The 17,722-nt window shown below is 39.4% G+C and overlaps 1 protein-coding gene across 2 annotated transcripts in view; it reads left to right on the forward strand.

The window, feature by feature from the left end:
• The window catches only part of LOC109469523 (probable cation-transporting ATPase 13A3), a 50,329-nt gene that overhangs the window by 22,550 nt on the left and 10,057 nt on the right, over positions 1–17,722 (forward strand). The window contains exons 13-27 of one of the 2 annotated variants that reach the window (XM_019768046.1): positions 724–900; positions 1,232–1,364; positions 1,647–1,860; positions 2,365–2,559; positions 3,222–3,326; positions 4,259–4,415; positions 4,886–5,006; positions 5,567–5,691; positions 6,561–6,823; positions 7,508–7,615; positions 9,091–9,170; positions 10,572–10,614; positions 10,994–11,103; positions 12,564–12,660; positions 15,724–15,796. In XM_019768046.1, coding sequence (XP_019623605.1) covers positions 724–900; positions 1,232–1,364; positions 1,647–1,860; positions 2,365–2,559; positions 3,222–3,326; positions 4,259–4,415; positions 4,886–5,006; positions 5,567–5,691; positions 6,561–6,823; positions 7,508–7,615; positions 9,091–9,170; positions 10,572–10,614; positions 10,994–11,103; positions 12,564–12,660; positions 15,724–15,796 — 2,001 coding nt within the window. The remainder of the gene's footprint in view (positions 1–723; positions 901–1,231; positions 1,365–1,646; positions 1,861–2,364; positions 2,560–3,221; positions 3,327–4,258; positions 4,416–4,885; positions 5,007–5,566; positions 5,692–6,560; positions 6,824–7,507; positions 7,616–9,090; positions 9,171–10,571; positions 10,615–10,993; positions 11,104–12,563; positions 12,661–15,723; positions 15,797–17,722) is intronic. The other variant, XM_019768047.1, reaches the window with a different exon arrangement.

Consider the following 17,722-nt stretch of genomic DNA (forward strand, 5'->3'; position numbering starts at 1 on the left):
TAATTTTTTTTAATTTTCTATTTTTAAATTTTCTTTTTGCGGTGCACGTGGCGAGGTTTGCACATAGCGAGTTCGATCCCCGGAGAGGAGCTTTTTTAATTTTCTTTTTAACTGTCGCTGTTTTGCTTTTAACACTCAGAACTAATTGTTCATGTGCATATTGCACACACCAGACCAACCGTGCCACTGAGCACTGTGCATTTTGCACACACCAGACCAATCGTGCCATTGAGCACTGTACATTTTGCACAAACCAGACCAATCGTGCCATTGAGCACTGTGCATTTTGCACACACCAGACCAATTGTGCTATTGAGCACTGTGCATTTTGCACATAAAGTCAAGCTAAGAACACGTATATTGTGAACAATGTGTGAATCTATTTTATCAGGAGAATGTCACCAAGGTGACATCATTTTCAATGGAGATCCAACTTGAAGCATGCACAATTCAAACAGCAATTTATTTTTATTCTTGAAACAACTTTACCGGAACACAATATGCAACTTTCATGTAGTTCTTCCAAGCATGCCCCGGCCAGCTTCTTTTAAAAGCTTTTCTTGTTGCCCATGAGATGTGATGAATGTTTCTTTCTTTTCTTCTTGCATAATATATGATCATAGTACTTCATAAGTTTGAAGGCAAAGGCCAGAACTGATACAGTCTGACAATTCTCTGGTGTGTCCTGCTCTTAAATGGGATCTATGCTTGTTGCCCTTGCAGGGGAAAGTGTTCCCGTGACCAAAACCCCCCTCCCCAATCCCCCCCCGAGTGAGAGTCAGCATCCACCCATGTACATTTCCGAGGAACACAAGCGCCACACCCTGTTCTGTGGTACCCAGGTCATCCAGACCAGGTACTATGGAGGGGAGAAAGTTAAGGCTGTGGTTATCCAGACAGGTGAGACGACATGTGTACATTATTGCTTTCCTCAAGGCCATTACCAGGTGGTGTTGTGTCCATGTGTGCTCAGTTGACTAGTTTCAGGAAGTGTTTAATTTCAGTATTATTGGTGTCATCTCATTTGTAAGGTCACAGACTCCTTTCATAAAGGACTATGAGTTTACTTTATAGAACAATGCAATGATGCACATCAGAATTTATAGGACCAGTCCCATATGAGAACAGCGAGTGTCTATGGGGGATTCCACTTTAATAAAAAAACTCTCATCTGTCAAGTTTTTTTGTCTCCAGTCTTTTATTCATGATCTTGTTTTGTTAAAAAATGCAGGATTTGCCACTGCCAAGGGAGAACTGGTACGGTCTATCCTGTTTCCAAAACCAATGGGGTTCAAATTCTATCAGGATGCCATGCGGTTTTTAGCAGTGCTGGCAGGACTGGCAGTTATTGGCTTCTCATACAGGTTTGTGAAATGTTCATCTACATGTAAGGGGTAAGTCGTCATATATCGATAATGATTCTGTTTAAGCTTCACATTATTAGAAACAGCAACAACTTATCTTCTAAGAACACACAATGTCTTATATATATACATGTAGAAAGTTGTATTATAGATATATATATAAGTCACATAGTTACATTGTCACATTAGTAACAGTAACAAATTACAAATGTATTTGTAATTTGTTGGTGATGTGGCAAGGATGGCATTCAATACTGAAAATTGTTCTGTTTTGCTCCTCAGTGTTTATGTGATGATCTCATTCAAGGCATCAGTAAAAGACATTATTGTTCGTGCGCTGGACATGATCACAGTAATTGTGCCTCCTGCCCTGCCTGCTGCTATGACAGTTGGATCTGTGTATGCACAACGGCGGCTGAAGAAACAGGGAATTTTTTGTATCAATCCACCCAGAATCAACGTCTCAGGGAAAACAAAGCTGGTGTGCTTTGATAAGGTAAGGTTAAGATGCATGATTCTAAATGTGAATTTGGCCACAAGATTCACTAAGTCTGAAGTCTCTCAGGAAGAAACTTGGAAGAAATTGAGTGAATTTAATGAGAAATGTAACTTAAAATGAACTAGAAAGGCCGACGTTTTCTTGCAAGCAAATGTAGATGATTTCAACCTTATACTTCCATAATCAGTGGAACAAATAAAAAAAAACATTATGAAAGCTCTAAATATTTCATGGATATATGAGATCTCTTCTTACGACAGAATCTGATTAACATGATTTACATTTTTAAATGTAAAACATGTTACGACAGAAACTGATTAAATTGATCAAAATTCTTTCGTAAGAAGAATTCTTGTAATTTCTCTTGTACCACCATTGATAAAGAAGACACAGAATGAGAAGACCCAAACTTTTTGGCTGTCTATCGGCTTGAAACAAATGCACAATGTCATACAATAATGTAGTCTTGAATGACATTTCCCTTCTGAATGTATATTGAAGACAGGAACACTTACAGAAGATGGGCTGGACTTGTGGGGTGTGGTACCAGTGGGCATGTCTGTGGTGAAGAACGCTGCTGATCTTCCACGTGGCCCACTGCTGGCTGCCATGGCTTCCTGCCACTCCCTCACACTGATTGAAGGGAAGATGACAGGAGACCCATTGGACTTGAAAATGTTTGAAGCAACTGACTGGGTAAGTATTTGACTGGTGCAACCTAACATGTATATACATACATTGTACATACATATCCGGGCTTTGATTATTTTGTTGCCGGCTTCCCTGTCTCGGGTGGGCAGCCAGCGGCTAGACTGGACTCCATAACACAGTGATGTGAAAGAAAGGTACAACAGAATAATGTAATATAATATGTACAACTGTGGTGTAATTAATATCACAAATCATGTAAATTTTTTCCAACCATACCTGTGTTGTGGTAGACGTTTGAATTTTAATATTTCAGTTATACCATATCATATGGCTGAAATATATTGTTTTTCCTGATTTTTTTTCTCCTTCCTCATTTTATTCGGGCTTTCATTAGGAAAAAAGCACTATGGCTCCCGAGCAAATGTCAGCCTTCCTATTTTATGAAGATTTATATCTAATATCCAAACACAAAAGCAAGTCCCCCATCAAGGTAAAATGACCTTTAGCCTATTAGTTACATGACGTAGACTATAGCTACATGATTGTACATAAATTATGTATTTTAACTTGATAAGTGTCAGGGGACTGACCAAAAGCTTGTCAATATTAAGCACTTTACCTTTGTGCACGGTTATAGTGTTTAAAACTTTATAGTGTCATTTGCTGTCACAGATGAACTTTTATTGAACTTTTTGTTCTTCTGCTAGCTTCTGGAAGAGCCTGGCCTAGAGAACACCAGGTTTGACATCTTGGCACCAACTGTTGTGAAGCCAGTTACAGCTGACACCTTTATAATGGGAGGTAGCAATCAGGTTTGTTAACACTGCTTAAGAGATTTGAAATTATTCCTCAAGACCATGTATTGTAGAGAATTGGTACAATTTTGTGATAGGAGAATTTTGATTTGTGGTTGAAACTATTCTGTAGTACATACATGTACAATTTTCATCGGCATGAATTTGCAGTGGAAAGGTCACTGTGAAAACTGCAAAGATAATACCACTGCAAAAGTTTCACAATTTACTGGATGTGAGCCGCATCTGACAACAAATTCATTACCTATTACATGTACGTAACGTTACATGTACTATTGTCCATACAAGTCATACAAGAGAATAATTTCTGTCAGGGGTCCAAAAGGAAGTGTTTTCCAACATATTTACTTATATACATGTACAATGTAGGTAACGTTACATGTTTGTTTGTAAATGCCAAGACATGATCTACATGTACATTAAATTGTACATATTTACTGTGCATCATACCATAATATAATGTCCTTGAATGACCTTGATCATACTATGTATGTATGTATGTATGTATGTATGTATGTATGTCTGTATGTACATGTATGTATGTATGTCTGTATGTATGTACATGTATGTACGTATGTCTGTATGAATGTATGCCTCCTTTCATAGGCCCAAGATAAATGGTAAAATCTGTAACAGGTATGAAGCCAAGGACTTTCTTAAGCTGTGTATATCAGGTGCCAGAATGTGAGCATTTGGGGTTTGATTCAGAACCTCAGTGGTACATTTTTTTTCCAAATCAGAAAAAAAATGAAGAAGGCAAATCCAAGAACCAAGATCAAAATAAATTGTTGTGGCCTAACAATATTACATACATGTAATTAGGAGTTTTGCTGCCCAAACTTCAGTCTGCCATGTAATACATGATACTGTAAATGTTGAAAACTGCAGCTGCAGTAAATGCTGATATCTTACACTGATGTTTATGCTAGCAGACTCCATACGAGATTGGAATTCTACGCCAGTTCCCTTTCTCGTCCAGTCTTCAGCGGATGAGTGTCATCACCCGAACACTTGGGAATCGCCACATGGATGTTTACATGAAGGGAGCACCAGAAATGGTGGCCTCTCTTTGTATGAAACAAACTGGTGAGGTCCTTTTATCTAGTGTGCTAACAACTTTGATATTCATATTACTGTATTCCCAACACATCATTAAGAGGTTCAGTTTAAAATTTATTTATGAAGATTTGGTGATTTACCACATTTATAGAAGGATTGACCCAACAGGTGACTATCACCTCTTTACATGTAAGTTGTGAAGTCTGAGACCAGACTCAGAGGTTTGAACCTCTCACACCGGGAAGGACTGGGTGGCCTAGTCTTTTCAATAAGTGTGATGTAATCTTTAATGAGGTCACAGTTTGGCTCTCCTTCATGGGACCTTCACTTCACATCCTATCCATGAAGATGTCCCTAACCAAAGCTAGCTAGGTACACTCAAATCACAAAATCACCTTGCCACCTTCTAAAAGAACTTTAATTTTGATAAATTGACGATGTTGAGGCTATATTGTTGATAATGCTGCTTTGTGTGACCTTTAAATTTTCTGTCTCAGTACCAGGAGAATTCCACAACACTCTAATGAGATACACTCTCCAGGGGTTTAGAGTCATTGCCTTTGCCTGGAAGATACTCGACACAAGTATCAAGTTTCATCATTTACAGAAACTTCAAAGGTGGGACTCCATCGAAAACCATTTTTGAAAATAGTGTTGACTTTCCATAACAACAAACATTGTATACAATGTACCTGTACCTGTCAACAATATCAGATTCTGTTACAAACGAATAACAGTTCCTACATTAACTTCTGTAACAGGTTTGAAGTATTACTTTCAATACAAAATTTCTCAATCAATGACATCACATGTACATACAGACAGAACACTATCATGACTTGTTGAGCAGTCGATTATAAGTAGCAGAACAGTTTGAACAGAGAACATCCCTCAGAGATGGCTGGCACCGCAAACTTTCTGCTACATGTAATGTTACTACCGATAATCTTATGATTCATTGCTCACAAAGTTGTGTTCGATTTGCATAATGTGACAGAAGTGTTGAATTCCTCATTCCTTGGTTAAGACTAAAAAAGTTCATACATACCAGTATTCCAGAATGAATTCTAACACAGATGAATTTTCAAGCTACCAAGTACATTGATTGTTAACCTTGTACACTAAATTAAATATGAATGCCTTGCATTCTCTTCACTGTATTATTGGTACTATTACAGGGACCAAATAGAGACTGATCTAACATTTCTGGGCCTGATGGTTATGCAAAATGCTCTCAAACCTGAAACCACACCCATCATTCACCAACTCAGGGAGGCCAACATCAGAACTGTCATGGTAACAGGTAAGGTAACCACACCCATCATTTACAACATCAGAACTGTCATGGTAACAGGTAAGGTAACCACACCCATCATTTACAACATCAGAACTGTCATGGTAACAGGTAAGGTAACCATACCCATCATTTACAACATCAGAACTGTCATGGTAACAGGTAAGGTAACCACACCCATCATCAAGATCCCCATTTGCATGAATTATATCAGTTGATCATGTTATTCACCTAGTGACAGTCTTGTCTTATGAAAAATGGCTAATCTAGAATTTCTGCCTAAATTATGCAAATGAGGTCCTGATTTTAATATGTTATTTTTAGTGATGTCTGTCTTCATTCAACTTAAAAACTCACAAGTATGAGATTCTCTGTAGTTACTATGGAATTATAGCTTGTTTGTATTAATTATGGAAATTAGGCCTTCATTTGCTTAACCACTATCTGCCAATGTTCTTCACAATTGCACAATATTACCAAATATAAAGACAATCCATCTTAGGCTTCTTGAGTTATCGCGTTAACACATATTTCAGGCCAACGTCAGGGATGATTTAGTTTTTACTCCCAGATCAGATCTAGACACAGACTGTGAGGTCCTCTGGGCTTGTTCTGTGTAATATAGCCAGCTGTCACCGTGCGTGCATGTGTCTGCGAAGCTGCTTTGTTATGCCGTGGGGCAGCTATGCCAGTGATACAGATAGATAGAGTCATGTATTACAATGATGCGTACAGTGTCCAACTTGTTACATTGATAGACGTATTGTGACTGTAAACACTTTGGACACAGTGGCATGATGTGCTGCCAAACCTTGCCTTACAGTACTGTGGAACATACTGTTGTACATGTATATAAACTGTGGCTTTGTCATGACCAGGTGACAACATGCTGACTGCTGTCAGTGTTGCCAGGAACTGTGGGATGGTGCTGTCCAAGGACACGGTTATCTTAGTGAATGCCAACCCTCCAGAGGAAGGCCAACCTGCGCACATTACATGGACGTACTCGGAACATCCTGCAGAAAACAGTGTCCTGCAGGGAGAAGCTCCTCCTCCTGATGACAAAGTTGAAAGGATAGAAGATCCAGGGCACTGGGACAGTGGTGCAGATGTGAGTGAACCTTTGGTGGAATATGACATGGTAAGTTCTACAGTACATACATGCACAGTGTACATTGTACAATGTAGGTTATCATTACTGAAATAGTTTCACAACCTCATACCTTCATCAAATGATGTTAACCTTTATGACTGACATAAGGATTTCTCATTGATTATGCAAATAAGTTCTTTTGCATAAACATTTGCATAAACCATATTAGATGATGATCTTCTCTCCCCAATACCATACGTTGTCCAGAGTTTGCAGTTCTTGTCTTAAAGGCAAATGTGGCATTTTCTCATTGATTACATGTATGTAACTGTGGCCCTGACAATTTAGATTGTACATTTTTGTATGTCTATCGATACATGTGTATTGTAAACCTTTATGTTGTGTTTTTGACAGTGTTTTATTAAATGTATTACTGCATATGTATGTATGCATGATAAATTTATGTACGGATTGTCAGGAAATTTGGTTGGTGACTACATGTACATGTAGGTCTCAAACTATCAAATAAATTATTAGCTTATTACCTTTGCCAGATGATTTTTAACCTGCAAATTAAAACAAACTTATTATACTCTGTAAATAGCAATGTTCATTACTGTATAATGTTGATGTGTTGAATACTTCGTGTTGTCTGCCACCATTTGTCATCCCAGATACATGTACATATAAATTATATAATGTACATTATTTATATTTCCTCCCAATACCTAGAGCTACCAGGCCATAACAATAAACGAACCTGAGGGAACATACCACTTTGCAGTGAGTGGAAAGTCCTTTGCTGTCATCAGAAATCACTTTCCAGATCTCATTCCAAAGGTATGTGATGGTTTGTTTTATTATGATACGCAAGTATTTTAGTTGAAGAGGTTCATCAGTCACGTAGAATTATCAGTTAGTAGAATATTCCTCAATCAGTGACTCTTTTTGACAGGTTGAAACACGTACCTCCAAATTTTCGATGTCTGTAAGGGTGCCAAGGTCAAGGACGACGATGGTAGCTAAGCCTCGATGGGTGCCCTTACAAAGTTCGTAAGATAAGCCGCCGATGTTGGAGTTGTACGACCCGAAAGAAAGACACAGGAGCCGACAGCTACGTAGAAAGTGGTCTGTATTCTCTTCTCTCTCAAACGGGAACTAACTTAACTACATGAGTGCAGGGGCTTTTATATTCTTCACCACCTACGCACAGGTTTCTTGGAAAAAGTTACATTCTTTGTATCACAATCATCCTGAGTCACATCCTTTCCCTTTCTTAAGATGTTACTGACCAGTCCCTGGACATGCCCAAATAAGGCTAGGGCCAGGCGGTCAGGACGTGTGCCGGCCTAGACCCCCTGGGAAGATAGTCATTAGGAAGTGTCATTCAAAGGTCGCCCACTCCTTCCCAGTATAGGGCAGGAGAAAGTGACCGTACCAGGAATGTCTCAGGATGTCCCAGGAAATACACTGTCACTCTTACTATCAATAATAAAATATATCCTACAAGGTTAGAGCACCCTATTACATGTCCACTGTACATCTTGCTCACGGCCCTATCTTGGACATTGTTAAGATCATAGACCAGGAATCCCGGAAGGCACATAGAAAGATTAAGGAAGCGGTCCACATCCAGTTGGAACGTGCCGGAATGAATCGCAATGAAGGTTGGGAGCTGCCCAAGTCCTACCTGCCCCTGCTCCGCAAGGAGGCGGGGGAGGTCAGAAGATCCACACAAGTCTCGACCTATATAGTCTTGTGTTCTCGCGAGACTAGGTCACTCCGTGAGCAAGATGTACAGTGGACATCGAAAATTTGGAGGTACGTGTTTCTACCTGTCAAAAAGAGTCACTGATTGAGGAATATTCTACTAACCAAGTATTTTATATACGCGAGTAATGAAACATAAACACACAATGTACATGTAATACAGGCTGGAATGAGGTGTGACTACTGTAGCATTTCTGCATGTGTGAGCTGTTTGCTAGTTGTATGGTGTCAGAAGTGATGTCAGGTGGAAAATTCCTACATGTATGTCTTCCCTGGGCCATGATAACATTCAATACAGGTTTTGTAATGGGTATTACACAGACTTCCAAAAGTTCCATAGAATAAATCAAAATGTTTCACGTGTGCCGCCTGCATGGCTTTTGAAAATCCAAATACTAGTACCTGATTCGGACATTGAAATTGATGTTGTTACAAAGTTTAGTGTAGAGATGTGTGTTAGGCTGGTACTTTGGGTGATACAGTAACACCATGTTGTATTAAACTATTATTGTATGTACTGAAATGTAGGTTTTTATTCTGCTCAGATGTGTGTCAGAGGAACAGTGTTTGCCAGAATGCCTCCTAACCAGAAGGCACAGCTGGTAGAGAGTCAACAGGATTTGGGGTAAGGGAAGACTCCTGCAGTATTAAGTACATAATTATGTAGCTGTTACATGTATATACATGTACATTTAGGAGAGTGGATTTACTCCTCCAGCTAACCGACATCTCGCACACACAATCACCCCACAGTTACAGTAAGACATCTGGAGCTGCATAGTTCCAGTCAAGGAGGTTTAAAATCAAACCTGCTTGTTCCAGTTTAGAACTTTTATTCAACCTTTCACACATGTGCCATAAGAAGGGATTGTGTGTTTAGATTTTTTTTGTACATGATGAAGAGTAGATGTGTTCAGCATCAATACATTTCCTCTAGGTTGATTAGTAACCCACTCATGTAAGGTACATACTTTTACATTGGCCACAATGTAAAACTCATAAATGAGAATATTTTCTATAAAAATCAAAGACTAGTACATGTTGGAGCAAAAATTTCAAGAAAATACATTTCCCAGATGTTACTCATTACCATAGCAACAGATGAGCCTGCAGTTTTGAGGGGCATTTTATTTTTGTCGTGGTGTCAAATAGCCAAGTGTACATCATGTACATGTACATATATATGAGATCTAGACATCATGTGTTTGATTCCTGGCATTCCTGGCAAGACATTGTGTCCTTAGGAAAGGCACCTCACACAACTTGTCTATATCGGATTTATACGCCCAGTGTTGGAATACGCGTGTCAAGTGTGGCATCCGGGACGTACAGTTGCTGAATGCCAGTCAATAGAGAGAGTGCAGCGAAGAGCATGCAGAATTATTCTTAGACAGGACTACAGCAGCTACAGCTCGGCGCTGTCTGAACTCTCTCTATCCACACTTTCCCAACGACGGCATGAACTGTGCAGAAAGTTCGCTGAGTCGTTACTGAAATCGCCGACCTACAGAAACTGGTTGCCACCTTGCCGTGAGGCCATATCGGGCAGGACTACCAGGTCGAGTAAACTGCTACAAACTCTCAGACACAGAACTGTCCGATTCACTAAGAGCCCTATATACTATGTGACAAAGTTGCTGAACGATACGCATTCTGTAACATACTGGTTGTTGTACTGGCCGAACAGGCTTTTCGTACTTTTAATATTGTATTTTCTATGTATATGTAGTGTATTGAACTCTCTATTGATAATATTCTCAAGTTTTTAAATTGTAAAAGAGTCTACAATTCAGCCATTTAGGCTGCCACCAACTTTTAAACCTGTATGTCTAATAGTATTTATTTGTTTATGAGAATAAACCAGTCATCAGTCATCATCATCATCACAACTTCCTCACTCCACCAAGGTGTAAAATGGGTACCTGACTTTGGTTGGGAGGTAAAAGGTGGTGGAAGAAGAGAGATGGGCTCTGTCCTAGACACAGTATACATTTTGTACTAACTGTCAGAGTACATTGTTCCACAGGTACTGTGTTGCTATGTGTGGGGATGGTGCCAATGATTGTGGGGTGAGTACACAAAACTATTTGTTTGCTGTTCATGAATGTCTGGAATCTCAAACTCCATTGTCTTGATGTGCTGTAAACAACAGAATTTTGTATTAAACAAGCTGACAGGAGTTTGATGGGTAAATTGTAGTTCCATGTGATGGGAGTTAACATTGATGTCACAAACATTCTGACCTCCAGCACTGACCTCAAGATATCTTTTGGGATTTCAAATTAGATGTTTTTTTGGGATTTCGCTGTGGTGCAGGATCCTAAAATGTAAGTTCTTGATGATTAATCTTGTCATTACATACTCTTGGAAAGGATAGCATATTACTTAATGGATAAGTCACAAGATTACATTGTGTAATGATAATAATTATGAATTCGTTGTTTGCAGGCACTGAAGACAGCTCATGCTGGAATATCACTGTCTGAGGCTGAAGCCTCTGTTGCCTCTCCTTTTACATCCAAAATACCCAACATTCAATGTGTTCCTACAGTCATCAGGTACATTTTTGTAAATCACCTCAGTCTAAGATTTCAAGGGCAGATAAGGCCATGTTGATTTGATTATATAATTATATGGATGACATCCATGCGCACATGAATTTTCGGCCGTTTCCAAAAAAAAAAAAGTTTTCAACCATACTGTAAATCGTACAAAACAGTTGCAAAATGAGCAAAAATATACCGTTAAAGTTACAAAAAAACCATACCAATGTCGTAGAATGCCAAAATCAAACAAAAAAGACGAAATTGTAAAGAAATGAACTTGAAGACTAGATTATTCGCCAAACCATATTCTGTCCCTTTTGTTCAACCCTCATGACCACNCATTCTGACCTCCAGCACTGACCTCAAGATATCTTTTGGGATTTCAAATTAGATGTTTTTTTTGGGGATTTCGCTGTGGTGCAGGATCCTAAAATGTAAGTTCTTGATGATTAATCTTGTCATTACATACTCTTGGAAAGGATAGCATATTACTTAATGGATAAGTCACAAGATTACATTGTGTAATGATAATAATTATGAATTCGTTGTTTGCAGGCACTGAAGACAGCTCATGCTGGAATATCACTGTCTGAGGCTGAAGCCTCTGTTGCCTCTCCTTTTACATCCAAAATACCCAACATTCAATGTGTTCCTACAGTCATCAGGTACATTTTTGTAAATCACCTCAGTCTAAGATTTCAAGGGCAGATAAGGCCATGTTGATTTGATTATATAATTATAGGGATGACATCCGTGTGCACATGAATTTTCGGCCGTTTACCAAAAAAAAAAGTTTTCAACCATACTGTAAATCGTACAAAACAGTTGCAAAAATGAGCAAAAATATACCGTTAAAGTTACAAAAAAACCATACCAATGTCGTAGAATGCCAAAAATCAAACGAAAAAAGACGAAATTGTAAAGAAATGAACTTGAAGACTAGATTATTCGCCAAACCATATTCTGTCCCATTTGTTCAACCCTCATGACCACGTAGATTTCATAATGAAAACAAATTTTTTTTTTGTCAAAACTTTTTTTTAATTTTCGCACGCGCGCATCAATTTTGGGGTTCCCGGAGGATGTCATCCATATAATCAAATCAACATGGCCTAATGCAAAAATTAGACGTCATGCATGGCCAACAACTACATGTATACCTGATACTGACTCCAAACTCTTGTTTCACAAGCAGTAAGCCAGGCTACTGTAAACTTTGAAAGGTTGTTTTGTATAAAAAAAGCACTGATTTCCAGTGTGAGTGTTTGTATTTGTGTGTGTCAGTGTATATTTTTGCATGTATGCAGGTTTGAGTGTACAATGTGTGTGTACATGAGTGTATGACTTACTGTGTAAGTGTACACAGGTATATGATTGTGTGTGTGTGTGTGAGTGAGTGAGTGTTTATGTTTGTTTGTTTGTTTGCAATCTGCAATTTTTATGTTAAAGAAGTGTCCCTTTGTTTTTGGCAGGGAAGGGAGAGCAGCCTTGGTGACATCCTTTGGTAGTTTTAAGTACATGGCCCTGTACAGTATGGTGCAGTTTGTCTCTGTCATCACACTTTACTCAGTAAGTATTAACATCATGCCTGTTGTGTAAATACATGCTGACACCAATTTGTCATCTGGCTTATGACAGATTTAGAGCTGCAATACTAAAAGCTGAACAGAAATTTTGTTGCTTACTTTTGCTAAATTCAGCCTCACCTTGAAGAAATAGGTGAAAGTCCCATTCTGGGGTATAGCTGTACACTATGACGTCTTACGTCACTGCCCACACTGACGCCCCATGAAAATGGGGCAGGTGAGGGCAAAATCACAAAATGGCCACAACAGCAGCTCGTGCTGTGATCAAGTACATGTATATACATGTACATGTAGATAAAAGGGGATGTCTCCCAAGGAAGCCAATGACGACATGGTCAATACATTTGGTAATGACTCCCTGTCTTATTCAACTGTAAAGAAGTGGGTAGCCAACCTCAAGCGCAATAAGGAGAGCACGAAAGATGAACAGAGGTGAGGATGCCCCAAATCAGCACCACAGACAATCCAGTTGGGAGCATCCATGGCATGATAGTGAATGACAGATGTGAGACTGTCCAGGTTGTAGCAGGTTCTTTGGTCTGAGTTGTGGCTCAGTTCACAATGTTTTGTCTGACATCTTGAGGTTGAGCAAACTGAGTAAAGACTGATTCCCTAGATGCCTAGTGTGATGTTTTTCCTAACCCACTTTTAACTGATATTGCATAGGCTGATATTGCATAACAATTAATGTTACAGTTGTGTATTATTATCATGTTTAAATACCCAATTTTTGGCATCATTGATCGGAATGTCCTAAAATTTAAAAAAATTAAGAAACTGAAACTCTGTTGTTCTTTAAAGAGGGACGTCCTTCATTTTCCATACAGTTCTTTTTGCTTTAGAATTATTTCCTGCATGGAAGAGATGGTTGCTAGAGATGGAGTAGTGCAGAATGAAATTGAGACCCAAAATAAACAAGTTCCATGAACTCATGCCATTGCCAAATGATGTTAAGGTCTTATCAAGGCTTTCGATCCATTTTTAGAAATAGTTGGAAAGAAATAAAATTCTGTCTGACATGGTCATCTTTCAGGCATATTTTTATGATGATCTGTGATTTTTTTCGCCAAGGTCACATTTTGACCGCCTAGATGAATTGCAAAGTTGGCAGTTTTATTAGCCTCAGTTGGGTGTGCACTGATGATACATTATTATGTATATTATAAATGTTTCTCTAGATGCAAAATATCGGTTATGCATATTAATAACTTATATTCATTGATGATGTTCTCTGAGTGCACAAATATGTTGTTCAAAGTTTGAAAGCCTTAGGCCACACCAATTTAATTTGTTGGTTCTCGGATTTTGTCAGAAAAAACATGAAGCGACAGGGCGAAAAAAAAATAAAAATAAAAACAGGTTTAGGCATCCTATTATAGCCCCAAATGCTATGATAGGAGCCATGAAGTCAACACAAAAGGTTGTGTTAATATTTAAACAATGAATTTTGAACTTTTAATCAAACCACTGCATTGATAGATGGAAACACTGCAACGGCTTAGGAAGAAAAGGACTTTCAACAACTGTTGGGGGCAAAATATGAGCATTTTTTAGTTGATTCAGAACCAGAATCTTTTTTTTTTTTTTTGTCAAATCAGAAAAAAATGAAGAGGCGAATCCGAGAACCAACAAATTAAATTGGTGTGGCCTTATCTTAACAAGGAAGGCTGTTGTACAATTTCCTGATGTAATATGCATATAAGGCCCTGATTTGCATAATTTTTGTCCAATGATATTCACCAATACTTACAAATTATGCTGCAACTTAATATAGAAGTCATTAATCACTATCCTGGTATTATACAATCATATAATAACATAATTTATAAAATTATCCATCAATATTCGTCTCTTTCTTAGTTACACGTCACTTGTTTACAAGTCTAAAGTTAAACATCGAATGCAGTAAATAGAATTTCATCATTAATTATGCAAATAGAGCTGTCAACCCTTTCTCAACTTATGGCCTTCTAAAGCCTACATTGTACAAATGTACATACATGGGTGAGATCTATCTACATGTACTACTTAAAAATTATGACAGCTACATGTAGCATGCCCAGAACACAAGATATCATCATCAGTCTGAGCTGCAGTGCAGACGACTGCAAGTTCCCTCCATTTCCCCCTGTTGCTTGTAAGGTCAGAAATCTGTTTTGCAGAGAGATGGCTATTGTAATTTCCCACGAGATATACATATACATGTACAATATAATTTCATACAATGAAAATAAAAACTGGAAGTTCTGATGCAGAACCAAGGAAGCTGTCAGCGGGTCAAAAATCTAATTTCTTTGATAGGTCAAGGTCTTACCTACCAAAATTGAAAATTTGTTCATGTATTTCTAAAATTAAACAAGTAAAATCTGAGATTTTATACCTCCGGGCTTTTTATTGTATATTCTTATATGTTGTTTGTTTAAACGAAGAATTTATTGACACCGGACACCCCTCTGTGCGAAGCCTAAAAAAAGTGGACCAAACCGATAATACCTTAAACACACCAGAGGTCAACCCGCGCGACCATTTTCAGGGTCAAAGGGGTGTCCGAGTGCAGCCAAAAGTCTTAATTTTCACGCCCAAAAACACATATACAATAAAAGCAGAAGAACGTGCATCATCTACAGTCCCAAAAAAATCTGTTCACCCCAACGCGAGAAACAGCTGCGAACATGAAAATCCCAAACTCTTTTAATACCCTTCCGTGGAAGGATGTCTCCTTCTCCTTTTTACAGGAAATGTGTTAGATAAAAATAGAGTTTTTACATTATGACGGAAACACACATACAATTGACATGTATTCACTCTCAAGCTATCTGCAAATACTGTACTCTCAAGCTACATGTAGCTGCAAATACTAGTACTGTTCCATTTAAATGAACAGTATGTGCAGATAGCTTGGGAGTAAAATTATGTGTGTTTCCATTATAATGTAAAAATTCTATTTTTAGCTAACACCTTGTCCATTGGGAAAACTGAAATTCTGAAGTGGAGAATGTTAATTTAACAATTTATGTATATTACATTGTAATTTCGTTTTTTACAGATCGATTCCAACCTTGGAGATATCCAGTACTTGTACATAGACCTGGCCATTACCACTACTGTTGCACTGTTCAGTAAGTACACGTTCAAGTTGCAAAGACAAGACAGTACATGTACATGTACATTTATATGTACGTGTATGACTACTGTAACAGTACATGACATTGTGCAGATGAGACATATTGCATTGTGTTAGGCTGTGTTAGACTTGTGCTTGCAGTGATATGCCAGGCCTTTGTGCCCTTTATCCCCATATTGAAAACATTGTTAGCTAGAGTTCAGGGATATCAAATCCATAAATATGTAGAGCATAAATGTTTATGCAAATGACTTTCATATATTATATATTTCCACTCTCGCCAAGGTGATCGATTAAGGATTGGGTGGAAAAGACCTCGGCGAGCTAGTGTCGAGTGTCTGCTCCCTGTCATACATGCGACTCTCACAGTGAGTGTGGGGTGGGCGGGGGGTTTGGGGATTTCTTTGCGTCCCCGCTCATTTCCGTCCAGCCTTCTCCTTTCTTGCGTCCTCTTCCCTAAAGACAGTCTGGGTACTGAACATTAGGGTCGACTTGGGGGTGATTCGCTACCCCGGCCTTTAATACTGGCCTTGATTAAACGTTAACACACGCGACCTATCTCTAGCTGTTCCTTGCTCTATTACTTATTACCTCGACCTGGCGGCTCATACTCGTACCTCCCGACGTTGACCCGCCAGTGCGTGCGGCATCGATGTCCAGCTGCCAGGCGTGGGCCTCCCATGACGCTGCCGGTCAAGAAATTGAATTTCCCGCCTACCCTTAAAGTAAACCATCAGTGTGTCTACATCATCTACCCTGACGCCCGGTACTCGCCGCGCCGAGTTCACGTCGCTCCAGTTACCAGGCTACTCACGAGACGGGTTGTACGCTAACCCCGCTACCTTCTCTCTGTCGTCCCGCTTCACAAAACTGATGAAGTATGAGGGGTTGGTCACATGGCCTGACATCTCGCTCAACAAGAGTCTCGCGAGATGTCAGTCCATTGTGACGTAAGTGGGAATAATTATATATTTCCACTCTCGCCAAGGTGATCGATTAAGGATTGGGTGGAAAAGACCTCGGCTACGCTACAGTGATCAGGTGCCTTAACCCCTGTCATAGGCTCACTCTCAAACCTCTTCCTCATTATCCCCCAATCCTTATCCTTCCCATTCCTTACCCTCTCCTCTCCCATTCCTTACTCTAAGTGTCACGTAAGGCAAAGACACTCAGTAGGCCAAGACACGAATACACACCATGAGAGGGTAGTCTTTTCCTTTTATTCAATCTCGATTTAATGTCTGTGGAACTTGCCCGCCTGGGGCACAATTACTGAGTCCCTGAACTGTAGTCACTGAGCCCTCGCTCGCAACAAGCTTGCCAGCAGTTCTTGTACTACTGGCCGTGGTCCGTAAAGGAGCGGGGCCCGTTCCAGACCCATTTACCCACTGGATAGCCGACACCCTCTCTTCCCAGAGCCTCAGTGGATTAAGGGCTACTTGCGCCTGCTTTCCAAACTGGGATGATGACGGTATACGTGATACTGGATACACACCTGTTTCTAAAGCACTTCAATCTTATCTCATCCTCAAGTGTACCCCAAACTCTCGGGTACGGGTACATCTCCTTCGGTTTCTCTAATCTAAAACGGTAACCCTTCCGTTTACTCAAATATATGTCGGCTACCTTAAGTAAATTTAGGTCTGGAGGGGCCCTCGCTCGCTTCCCGGGCCACCAGCCGAAGCTATATGGTGGCGGCAAACCCTGGGGAAAGCACGCACGGTCCACGAGTTAAGGCTTAGCCAGCCATAAAATGCCAAAACTGGGTAGCTATCTCAAATACATACAACCGAAAAATTGTACTACTCAAAGCGCCTTCCTATGCGTTTACGATACATGTACGCATCTCCATACGACGTACAAAACAAAGAAAAATGGCCCATTGCAAGGCCAAACCAAAAGGTCAATGGCTAAAGGAAGA

The sequence above is a fragment of the Branchiostoma belcheri genome, unplaced genomic scaffold (assembly GCF_001625305.1).
Source record: "Branchiostoma belcheri isolate BF01 breed outbred unplaced genomic scaffold, Haploidv18h27 scaffold206, whole genome shotgun sequence".
Classification (NCBI taxonomy): Eukaryota; Metazoa; Chordata; class Leptocardii; order Amphioxiformes; family Branchiostomatidae; genus Branchiostoma; species Branchiostoma belcheri.